Below are 13,033 nucleotides of genomic sequence, written 5' to 3'. Positions count from 1 at the left end.
TGGTTGGCCACTGTGTGAACAGAATGCTGGACTAGATGGACCCTTGGTTTGATCCAGCATGGCTCTTCTTATGTTCTTTTGTTCTTAACCCTGAATTGCCGTGGCAGCCACATATATTTTTAATGAAATCTAAATATATTTCATAAAATAACAAGACCTATTAAAATTGCACTGAGACTTCACGGAATGGTTGGGGGAACAATCTGCACTCTAATTCATCTTACTATTGGGGTTAATGCTTGGCTGGTTATTTGTATTAATTTTGACTCTCTAGATTATTAATTTTTAGTTCTCTCATTATTTATTCATTTATTTATTTCATGTCTATACCGCCCAAGAGCCGAAGCTCTCTGGGTGGTTCACAAAAATTAAAACCAAAAAGCACACAGTAAAACAATATAAAATATAAAAGCATTAAAACCACAATATTTATTTATTTATTTATTTCAGAGTTAGTAAACTCTGAGTTAGTAAAGAGAATATATTATTAAATTAAATAAATTAATCTATGAAAATAACCAAAATAACTTCCGGTCGGAGCTAATGTCACCCTGGTGGCGTTCTGCGGAGTCTCCGCAGGATGCTATATCAAACAGTTTTTAAAAGTTGAAAAACCTTTTCATTTCCCCCTGGAATGAAAACGGGAGGCAACAGCAGCATCTGGATGAAGTCTTGGAAGAATAGCCCTTTCTCCGAAAATGCAGAGAGCTGGGCTCCGAGGCAAGTCTGTCAGAGTTTAATCACCACTCAAAGTTGTTTTGAAAACTTCTATCTAATTAGGAGGATTCAGGGCTGATGTGCTCAAATGTAGTTTTTAGTGTTTATGGACTAAGGAATACCAGCACTATTTGAGGACCTACAAGATTTGTTTAAAAAGGATGGCAACACCAAGGAGGAGAAAAGGAATAGGAGTGCCGTCGACTCACCCCACACCTCCCTTGGCAAAGATTTCAAGAAGTGATGAAAATACAGAGGAGTTACTTGTTCTGATAAAAACGTTGTCTTTGCAATTTGCTGAACAGGCTAAGAGACTGGATACAATTCAAAATTCCATCACCACCCTGCAAGGAGCTCTGGACTTAGTTAACAACTCTTGGCAAAAAATGGAGGCAAAGGTTAACGAGCTGCAAGAAAGAGGGTAGCGCAGGAGACCATCTTGCAAGTTTTTCATAACAATTTTTCTGCAAGAATCTTCCAATTGGAGGCTTTCACACGCAGGGCAAATGTGCGTCTTATTGGTATTAAAGATCTATCTACTGATGTAAATTTGTTTACTTTTGTAGATAAACTTCTGCATGAGATACTACCTTTGTCATCTGATTATGTACTTGACATTGAGCATACATTCCAGGTGCTAAATGCAATAGGGACTGACTATACGATTATAGTTCAATTTGCAAGAATCTCCACAAAAAATCATATCCTATGCTTGGCAAGACAGGGGGGAAATCTCTTTTGGGGATCAAAATGAGATAGAGTTATGTTATTTCCAGATTACACCGAAGAAGTTGCTGACAAAAGAAGGCTATTTACCAAGACGAGAAATCTGGCAAAACAAATTAATTTACAATATTATTTAAAATATCCTGCTACATTTTGCATTTTCTCTGAAGGTCAGATGAAGAAGTTTCTAAATCACGAAATGGCGGAGGCATGGCTAATCGGAAAAACATGCAAGACTTCTGCTCCAGCTCCATGAACTGGAATTTACAAATATGTTCTGTCAATTGGCTATGTTTAGTCTGTAAGATCCAGACTAAGATAAGTCTGTAAGATATGTATATCCGTTCTTTTTCTTTCACCCTTTTCCTTTTTTTCTTCTTCTTCTCTTAAAATGGATATGATAGACTGTATTTAAATCTTCTGTGTGATGGTGTACAGAAATGTGCACACTCATTTATATATTTAGAAATGATACTATCTAAAATATATAGTATAAAATATATTAGTGATTGTTCTATTTTTTATTTTTTATCCTTTATAATCTTTTTTCTTTATTTAATTATTATTATCAATATTATTAATATTATGATACTAGGATTAGTAAATACTTCTGACTGGTTGTTCTTAAGCTTTATCATTATATAGTAGCTAAAAGGCATGATATGGCCAATGGAAATGAATTGTAAGCTTGGTTCTTTGTTATAAGCCTGAAGATACAATACTGAATTTGTTTACTTATGCTCTATTGACCTGTAAGACTGATATAATTTTTAAGTAGAGTGATATTTGAAATTTATGTGTAATGTAGTTTAAATTTAAGTTTGTTATGTAAACTTCTGTTTATATTTTGCTTTGTTTTCCTCTGTTTTTGTGCTTTTTCTTCTTTTTTTCCTGTTTCCTTCCCCCTTGCCCTTCTCTCTCCTTTTTATATTACCTCCTTTCTTTCTTTCTTTCTTTCTTTCTTTCTTTCTTTCTTTCTTTTTTTCTCTATTTCATCACCTTTTAGGAATAATGTAATGTTGGAAACTGTAGAAGATGATTATGATGTTGGTGTTCTTTGGTTCATTTATAAAGATAAAAGTAGAATAAAAAAGTATTAGAAAAAAAGAAGAAGAAAATAACCAGGACAGCACTTCTCATCCTCAATTCTTCAAAAGAAATGGTAAGCAACTATATTTTTTTTATTGAGGAATAACAGTATGGACAGAAAGTAAATAGAAGAATACAGTGCTGTGGGAAGAGAAACATTTAGAAGACCTATGAGAAGGGAGTACCGTAAGACAGGAATAAACAATGAATAGGGCTCTGTTCAGACAAACCAGAATAAACAGCACTACAGGCTGAAGTGGACTTAGAATTGGCAACTACACACATACTAGAAAGTTCGTCAATTGAAAGTTGGGGTAAAATGCAAGCTGCCAAGGAACACTGATGTGATTATGAACATGCAATTTTGTGAACAAACTGAAAATTGTGCAGTTGCTTGGGCACCATTGTTCAGCTGAAAGTGAAACGAAAAAACATGATGAATGGAGGAACCAGTAAGCAGCAGTAGGCACAAACACTTCACCTACCACGGGCTTTACAAATTAAGGAAATCCATGGCAGAAGAAATGTGGAAAGCAAATGCAGTGCTGCTTTCCATCAGAACCACTAAATCAGAAAGGAGGGGGAGATTCAGAGAAAGAAAATTTCAGAAGTATCCCTGAAGTTTACACTTACAAATCTTAGAGAAGCTATTTGAGGTGTAGGAGTAGGATTCAAACCCTCACAGGAGATGTGCTGCTGACAGTTCTGTTGCCGTTAATGTCTTTTTAAAAAGCCTCTCCTGACACAGAGACAAGCCAGAGTGCAGACATATATCTGGATTGCAAAATGCTGAGTACTGTACAGGCAGCATGGAACATGGCACCCTGTGCCTACTCAAAATCTGTTCAGATCAAAATGAAATAGCTTTTAAAGGCAGTGACAAATGAAGGGGAAGCGTTCTTAAATGTTTTACATTTCCAATGTTGGATTAAATTAATTATATGAAGAACAGCTGTTCTGAGATTCATGCTGAGACCCTGGAGAAGAATTTCCCTAACAGGGAAACAAATGGGGTAGTCCTTCTCCTACACAGCTGGAAGTTGTGTGCAGTGAAGCCCCATATGCTTTTGGGTCAGTAATTCCTGGGATAAACATGTTCAGATTAAACCAATTTTCTTTCTTTTTATTGCAATATTAGTCTGCCCCACCTATAATATTTGTTAAATATGGTTGTATCACCTGAAACTACAAGTTCTCTTATCAAGCAAGCTGCAAACATCTGTCCCATTTTTATACACATTCAATTTGGTTGCTCTTCTTTATCTCCAAGGTTGTTTTCCTTGCTTGAAGTCTAATAATTTTCAGTATTCTCCTGTATGTCAACTTTCTGTTTTGTTTTTATCCGTAGTTGTTTCCTTGAATGCTGAGATGAGTATTGGAGGCTCTGCTCTGTGTCCCTTCAGCATCAGATGTATGGCAGGAGGAAACAAGGGGTACAGCCTTCTCTGTTTTGGCAACAAGGTTATGGAATGCCATCCTGAAGGAGGCCTGCCTCTGCTCACCTTTTGCCAGGCAGTGAAAGCATTCCTCCCAGCTGGGTTTTGAGATGACTTCAGTGGCTATAATGACATTTTAATCTGTTGTACTATACTTTATAAACATCTTAATTGATTTGGTTGATTGATATGTTATTATATGAAACTGTTAGCTGCTTTGCATACTTTGGAAAATAGAAAATGGGATAAAACTGTTGCTTACAAACAAACAAACAAACAAACACAGAAGTCATAACTATGAAATACTGGAAATACTGGATAATGTAAGCATGGTTTGCCCTACAACACTTTAAGTGGAACCTATGCTCAGCTGCAAGTCATGGTCAACTAACCTCACAGGGCACAAAGCTGTATGCAACCTGCCAGGCAAATTCACAATCTCCTAAACGACCCAAGTAACAGTTCATTTCAGTTTTGACCAAGGGTTCTAATTCCATGCCCAAATCTTCACCTGGACCACTTTAACAAAACTGTGTTTGGTTATATTAACAGAAAATAGAAAATATCTGCTTCTTACCTGACTATAAAATACCATTTGGAAAGGTGGGAGTCACTTTACACAGTAGTGTATATTTATGGTATATTGGGTAGCCTAGTTCTGTATTGTTTTTTTTCTTATTATAATTTAGTACACCTATTTAGAAACTGCATGATTGTACCATTCCTAAATGTAAGGGAACTGCTCCTTATTTCACAGTTTAAGCATGATGGACCATTGCACAAGGCTTTTCCTACACAATTTATTTGCAAATTAAACTGTGCATTTGTTTTCTATTTGCAGCTCACACTCCACACTCGTTTTGCCTGGCTAATATTTTCAGAGTAGCTGAAGTACAATATTCTATCCACTGGAAAATTCAGGACCTTTCCCAGATAGTAAATTCACAGCCTTTCTGAAAGAGGTATGAATTGTGGTTCTGCAAGTATCGTAGGCACCTACTGGATATCAATTGCGACATTATTTCTGACAGAGAAAGACCCAACATCTCTCCTTTGATCAACCATGTACCGTTAGAAGCCATATCTAATTGTGCTGTGGAGTATACACTTGGAGCACACATTTAATGACCATGTGGAAAGGCTGCAAAAATTACCATATCAGCCAAAAAGTTATCATCAATGTTTTGATTGTTAAACACAAGTTTTATTCATCTGTCTCCTTCCACCATTCCCAAAGAGGCTCTTTCTGTTCAGCATATACAACACAACTCTTACCTCAATGGTGTACTGTTCAAAAATCCGGAGCTGAAGGAAGATATCTAGCTTAATTTTTCTCTCATGGAAGAGCTCTTCCATCTGTACCTGGGCTTCATCAAGCTGCTGGAGGACAGACTCTATGTGGCTGATGGAGCTATTGTGTGGTGTTTTATTGTTGGAGACTGCTGAATCCCTGCGGTAAAGTAAAAAATGAATGGTTAAAAATCCAGTGTTGAAAGAGGCAAGGAGAAAGAATTCAATGCTCTCAGTTATATAAATAGCTGAAAAATCCAAAGGTTGTAGGAAGCTGTATCTAGGATTTACCCCTTTTAGTTGCTGAATGCCTGTATTTCCTGAATGCTACACAGTGAATTGTATTCATCCTTTTATATCTAGTGACATTTTGACCTCTATGCACTGAGAAGGAGTTGGAAAGAAAGGGGAAGGGTGAATGGTGCATAAATCTCTTGAGAACTCTGACTAGCAATCCTTCTTGATTTTATTTCAAACAACCCCAGTTCTCTCTCAATACTCAGTCTACTTCGGAATCCTCAACATCAAAACTGCTAGGAATATGCTGTGCAACATACTATTCATAGAATTCAGGAAAGAATCTACTGCTTGCAGATGGAAGTGTGTCAGAAAATTATCTATATGTTAATATTGGGAGACTGGGATTTCTTGATCCATGGTCAGGTAATACCTTTATTAGTATCAATAAAAATTTCACAGAATTGTGGGTCACCAGATCTCTTAATCAGGAAAAATGTTACAAAAAGCAGGTGAGAGGGAGCAGGAAAAAACCTACATGACACCTAACCCATTTAAGGTCTGTGCCACCTTCTCTTCCACTCCTGCTTACAATTCTAACCATGCTGACTTCATAACTTCAACATTGTCAGCCGTTTTTTCCTCCTCTTCCTTCCCCATCCCCTCCATTTGCTTTTTTGAAACGTCTTCCCTGACAAAGAGCTATGGAGATGTCAAAAGCTTGCCCACAATGTTGTACATTTTTTGTTGTTCCTGGTCAGGCAAAGATATTGCCTGCCCATGGATTTTGGAATTTTTCTCATGGACCAACATCTCTTTGTTTTATAGGATTCCTTGGCATTTCCTAAAATTTTAAACTCTGGAGCTTTATCATACGGTCACAAAATGGAGTTTAAAAACAACACTTGAATAATTTCAAAATGTCTCAAACCAGAGTGCATTAAATTATATTTCAACAAAACATTTCCAGTCAGAAAAAAATGTATTATTTAAATAACACAATAAACAATACTAAATTAAGTAGGAAGGAGATTCCCCCTCACTTTTTCTGTATTGGCAGCTGCATTGCTGCTGACAGAAGCCCTTGAGGAACACTCTGCAGGCTCCCTGTTAGCTGAGACACCAACATCAATATCCTGCGCTTGTTTTAGAGGGATAGCAGAAGAATTGCTACTGACAAGAAAGAGCAAGTAACCAGCAAAAACCACAAGAGAAGCAACTTTCACTCTTATATAGTAACTTTTTTGCTTTGGTGCCTCATATGCAGCACCAAAGAAACTCCTGCCTTAAATTGTTTAATAGATTTTAATCTTAAATTGTTTAATAGATTTTAATCCTAAACTATTTAATAGATTTTAATCCTAAACTGTTTAGTAGATTTTAATCCTAAATTGTTTAATAGATTTTAATGTGGAGCTTCAGAATCAAAAAATGTTTTTCACAACCTGAACTAATAACCTGAACTTGCCTTTGAATTGGTCAATGCAGCTTCAGTGACAAGAACAAAAATAAATTTTAGGGCTGGTACTGGAAACTCAACATTTAACATTCAGAGTAGTATACAGGAGGAATGAAATCATTCAAGATAGTCTGAGACCCATTTGGTGTAATCCATTGCTCATTTTAACCACTTGTTTGTTAAGGCTCCTTTGTTCATACAATCAGAGTAGTTGGAGTGTGGTGAATAGAGTTATTCACACACACACACACACACACGCACACAGTTTATTGCTTTTTAGCCAACCAGGCCATCCACATGGAGAAACAGGCACAATTTTCCATAACATCCAGAGGGAAAACCAGGATGCAAATTGTTAATAAACAGTTAATAAAAACTAATTAAAAACAATTTTTAAACTCCTAAAACTATATTTGCTGGCATGTTGTTACCATATTTACAGATTTGTTCTTTTATAACAGTTAATATCTTTCGCCTCTCCAGGGCTCGGCTGACGAACTTAGCAGTCCTATATGATATATAATTATCTGTTCCGGCTAATAATAACCGGGTTATGCTTACACTGGAGGTATCCTCAGGCACAGCTAATAGAGGTTCGAGGTATTGCTTCCTCAAATCAGTGTACAGTGGGCATTCTGTTAGGAAGTGTATCATGTCCATTTATTTATTTATTTATTTATTTAATTTTTATACCGCCCACTAGCTGAAGCTCTCTGGGCAGTTCACAAAAATTAAAACCAAACGGCACACAATAAAACAATTTAAAATATATAGAACATTAAAACCACAATATAGCAATACAACCACAATAAAACCTAGCAGCAGTGCAGGAGTTTAAAATACAGATTTAAAACAGCAAAGATAAAAGTCTAGAAAGCTAAAATGCTAAAATGCCTGGGAAAATAAAAAGGTCTTCACCTGGCGCCGAAAGGAATACAACGTAGGTGCCAGGTGAACCTCACTAGGGAGCTCATTCCAGAGCTGGGGTGCCACAACAGAAAAAGCCCTCCTCCTAAGCTGATAAAAGGTGCTCCATGCCACCAAGTTCACCTGTGCCTCAAGTGACAGTTCTGGATCCAAGAGCACCCCCAAACTATGAACGTGATCCTTTAGGGGGAGTGCAACCCCCTCCAGAACAGGTTGAATATCACCTAGCCGGGCAGACAAACCACCCACTAACAGTACCTCCTTCTTCTTGTCTGGATTGAGTTTCAGTTTATTGGCCCTCATCCAGTCCATTACCGTGCCCAGGCACTGATTCAGAACAGCCACTGCCTCACCTGGTTTTGATGAGAAAGAGAGGTAGAGCTGGGTGTCATCTGCATATTGATGGCACCTCAGCCCACACCTCCGGATAACCTCCCCCAGCGGTTTCATGTAAGTGTTAAACAGCATAGGGGATAAAATAGAGCCCTGTGGAACCCCATGGCACAATTGCCATGGCACAGAGCAATAATCCCCTAGCACCACCTTCTGGAATCGGCCCTCCAAGTAGGAGAGGAACCACTGCAGTGCAGTGCCTCCAACTCCCAACCCAGACAACCTATCCAGAAGGATACCATGGTCAATGGTATCAAAAGCCGCTGAGAGGTCCAAGAGAATCAACAGGATCACACTCCCCCTGTCCCTCTCCCTCTTTCTTGGGGCAGCCAGCTGGGCAATCTGCACTCATACCATGATGGGTGTAACGTACCTTCACCTCCATCAATTGGAGTGAGTTCAGTCTGCACGAGCCATGGCAAGAGTGTTGGACTAGGAGCTGGGAGATCCGGGTTCTAGTCCCCACTCGGCCATGGAAGCTCACTGGGTGACTTTGGGCCAGTCACACACTCTCAGCCCAACCCACCTCACAGGGTTGTTGTTGTGAGGATAAAATGGAGAGGAGGAGGATAATGTAAGCCGCCTTGGGTTCCTTGCAAGAGGAAAAAAGGCGGGGTATAAATGCAATAAATAAATAAATAGATATTAGATATGGGGGAATCTTCCCTGGAGAGGTCATGATACTTTTATAGATTTTATATGAGCGGCTTTCAGCAGCACCAGCCATTGCTATTTGGATATCCACATCTTGTAATCTCTTTAAGATCTCATCCCTAGCTCTATCATATCCCCTTGCAAGCAAATATGATTGTGAAAAGCCCAACTCAGAGATAGATGTAATTATCTTGTCTGCCCACGATCTCCTTCCCATTGCTTCATATATAATGTTATTCAAGTTTTCCAAGGGGCATAAAATGGGCCATGGAATAATTCTAATATTCACTGATGGCTTAAAGAAAAAAAACAGGTTACTAGTACTATTCTATAATTCTGGATGGAATAAAGACACAAGTCCTTTTCAGGGGTTAATATCCAGCACAAAGGGTATCTCTACACCAGCCTAAAATGCTGCATTTAAAATGGGGATTTCTGCTTCCGTTTTAAATGCAGGATCACCACTGACTCCCTTTATATGTGCTTCCTTCCCCTCCCCCTTCTCCCCATATCTGAGTCTTCCATTATCTTTCATTGATCTTGCTCCTCTTCTTGCTGCTTTTCCTCTTTTCATAGAGGAAACTGAAGCGGAACACAACGGGGTAATTTGATAGCTCATTATCTGCAAACTATTTAAAAACGGAATAAAGGGCATTTACTGCAGGAGATGCCCCGGAGGGTCACGGCGTCATGTAAAGAGCCTGCAAACTTCTGTGAAGGAGCGATCTCAATCACAGGATGAAAGCTCTGTGTAAAGGAGGCCAAAATTAGAACTGCATGTGGGAGAAAGTGGAGGGACGAGCATGCTAGCTCCACCCCAAGAGTTGGAGGGCAATTGCAATGGAGAGCCTGCTCTACTTGTGCAGGCTCCCTGTGCAATTTAGAACTCTAGAAAATGTGGGTTCTAAATGGCATGGGGGCTCTCCATGAGCTGAGCAGTCTCCTCACTAAGGACTGTCATCCTCTAAAACATGGAGGGTGTCCGGGATGGTGATCTGCGTGGAACTGGTGCATTCACACCAGCTCTCCCTCATCACGTGGGGTATTTTGGACACCTGAAAAGGGCTACAGTATAACAAAGGATTGAGAGAACACTCACAACTAGGTCTTGAACAAAGTCAAAAGGCATGCTTCTACTACATTTTAGTCAATTAACTTTAGGAGGAAGATGTGATACCAGCACACTAAAAGACAAGCCATCCGAGTTACAAAACACACCCTAAAGCATGTGATAGCGACTCTAAGTAGTTAGCTTACATTTTGGATTAATTAAAGTTAGTTTACATTTTAGAAAGTTAGATTAAATTTTAGATTAATTAAATTGGAATACAATCTTCCAAAGCATAATTCTGCAAAGAGGTCCTAAGTGTTGTTGTTCTGTTGATTTCCACACAGACTTTTAACGCTCCAGCAAACATGTTAGGAGAAAATTTCAGCACCCTGGGATAATAAAAGGAAAGATTGAGCGCTATTTCTAGAGTTGCCACTGAGATTTGATTAAGATGAAATTTGATACAAATTTGAGGTGTTCTGCTCAGGCAAATGTCCAGGAAAATTAAAGGGAAGCTAAAAGAGTTTTGATCAGGCGACTGAAATTTTATAAGGCATGGGGGTGGGTTGACAATTCCTTTCCACCACTGATTGAAAAAAATCTGCATTGTTCTTAGTGCGTGGGAAGCACCATCTGTTTTTCCACAAAGGCTTGTGGCAGCACCACCTAAACCATGAATTCACAGGCACTACTGGGGTGAGGTGGGGGCCAAGACTGCCCCCAGTGATACCAGTCTTTTGGTGGATGAAGTAGGTTTTTCCTGTTCCCCCAAAGTGTTGTCAATAACATCCTTTTCACTTTGCCCCACAGAACATAATGGGCACGCTGATGAGACTTCCTCCGATCCATATAGGACATAGGGGTGGGCTGCATGCAGCCTCTATGCCTCTGCAAGTAATGAGTTCAGACATCCGATAGGTGGCCTGTCCCTGTCCTGGCAGCCCACTAGGTGGGGAAGAAGGGGAGGAGGGTTGTGGAAAAGAGAGAGACAGAGAGAGAGAGAGAGAGAGAAGAGGGTGGCCCTACCCACTTTTGGTTCTGCCCCCCTCTTCCCATTTCTGGCTTCTGCCCTGCTGACTGCCAGCATTTGGCCCCTGACAGAGTAACTCTGAGTGAATACAACCCTCCTTAAAAAAAGGTTCCCCACCTGCCGCATTAACAGATCTCCCATTCTTTTAAAAAACTTGAATAGCAGCCATGGGGGTCGGGGGCAGAGTAAGACCATGGTACTGGGGTGGGGATTAAAACTTTGCCCCTGTTCTCAATGAAAAATTTCCCTCTGAAATTGGTATTTGCTACATGGGGGAATTTGCAGGTACTATCTGGGTGCTCCTCAATTTTTAAAAAACCACGGGAGATCCCATTGCAGATCTCCTACCATCACTCCCAGTTTAGTGCTCATTCACAAAGCGACAGAGAAGAATGTTTAAAGCTGGCAATTATGTATATAGATTTAAAAAATCATTTCTTAATTGTGTTGAATATTCTTCACTTTCATGCACCCCATCACCAAACAGGTAAAAACTGTGATCACATTTTTGTTAAAGAAATAAACTACTGGAAGCCTGTTAAAGCCAAGGGCATAAAGGTAGGGTAGATAAGAGACTGCAGTACTAGATATTTCATTGAGTCATCCATTAAGGGCACTCTGAATAGTGTCACACTGTACCTTCTAATTCATAATGAAAGTGCAGCTGCCAGTAGCCGGCACTATGGGAAGAAATGAATATGCCACATGCCACCACAGATCCTGTTAAAATGAAAGTTCCTGCAGGTGGTAAAATATTGTATTCAATGTCATATGAAACTGTATGTTTTATTTAGTGGTTGCCAGACACTGCTCAGCAGGGGCAAGCATATAAATCACCAGGCCTAAGTTTATAACAGTTTAACCATATTCTGTAAACATCCAACTCAAAAATATTTATACAGTAACCATTTAATCATACTTGCTTTAACTTGTCTACAGTTCTTCTCATCCATTACGCACAGTGGTGCAAAGTGATTTAAGGTTATTTTTATCTGTCTCCACAAATCCTTCCTTGTAGTTTCAATACCATAAAATATTCTGAATCGTGCTAAATAAAACAACAGGGAAGTGATAAATTTCCCCATTAAATTCTAAGTGATGCCCCTCTATTCAACTGTGCCTCTGGTGCAATGTCATGAACATACCTGAGCTGCTGGATTAGATCTTCACCTTCCTTGATGACATTGAGGGTAGCATCTAAAGTAGCCGTTTGCTGCTGCTGGAACTGCTTAATGAGTTCTTGAACAGCATCCACAGAGTCAGCACAGACATCTTCCAAGAGCTCTTTCTGCAGGTCTTCCATCCATGTCCACAGCTGTGAAGGAAAGACATGGAAAGACATGGAGGGGGGAGAGAAAGAGAGGAAGAGATTGGGCTTAACCATTTAATCTTCTAAAACCAACTCAAAGACTATTTAATCAGAATACTACAAAGCACAGCATGTCAGATGCTAAAGGGCAGTGAAATTACACGTCTTAAAAACTTTGATATTAGATGAAATAACATTTGGAAGATCACATTACAATAAGTGTACAATATGAGTGCAAATGGAATGGGCTGTCATTTTTTGATGTTTTTATTATGTGAAAAACAGAGAGAAGAGAGAAAAAAAATTATATTACAGATCTATAATTACAGGACATAATCAAAATGCTAAAATATTGATGGATATATATATTGTTTATGCCACTTGTTCATATACAAGATTCCAGTTCTCATACAGGCTGTAGTTTATTATCATCCTTCTTTCTCTGAACCCTATGAAAAGTTTAATTAAGAAAAGAATACTCCAAACTTTTTTTTAGTCAACCTTCAATGGATGGACTGTCTTTTTTGCTGTTGATGCATTTACGCAGTAGCTTAATTTGTAACAAATCTTGTCATTTGTAATACTGTACATTAATAAATTTGATACGCATTATACTATGAAGTGGAATACCATTCCCGCAATTACTGCAGTTCAGATTCAGCAAAGTACATCTCTTCTATAACGACCTGATTTGCTGAAGTGCACTCAGCATTTT

At 38.9% G+C, this 13,033-nt stretch overlaps 1 protein-coding gene across 1 annotated transcript in view; it reads right to left on the bottom strand.

Moving 5' to 3' along the window:
- The window catches only part of KALRN (kalirin RhoGEF kinase), an 816,446-nt gene that overhangs the window by 267,652 nt on the left and 535,761 nt on the right, over positions 1–13,033 (bottom strand). Inside the window, exons 13-14 of the mRNA XM_084807552.1 lie at positions 12,155–12,324; positions 5,244–5,418 (exon numbers count right to left, since the gene is read on the bottom strand). Of these exons, the coding sequence (XP_084663678.1) occupies positions 5,244–5,418; positions 12,155–12,324 (345 nt within the window). The remainder of the gene's footprint in view (positions 1–5,243; positions 5,419–12,154; positions 12,325–13,033) is intronic.

Source organism: Heloderma suspectum, chromosome 1 (genome assembly GCF_057233095.1).
Source record: "Heloderma suspectum isolate Gila_16-S chromosome 1, 16-S_ref, whole genome shotgun sequence".
Lineage (NCBI taxonomy): Eukaryota > Metazoa > Chordata > Lepidosauria > Squamata > Helodermatidae > Heloderma > Heloderma suspectum.
Note: the sequence above shows the minus strand (reverse complement) of the source record. Positions and strands in the feature narration are given on the sequence as shown.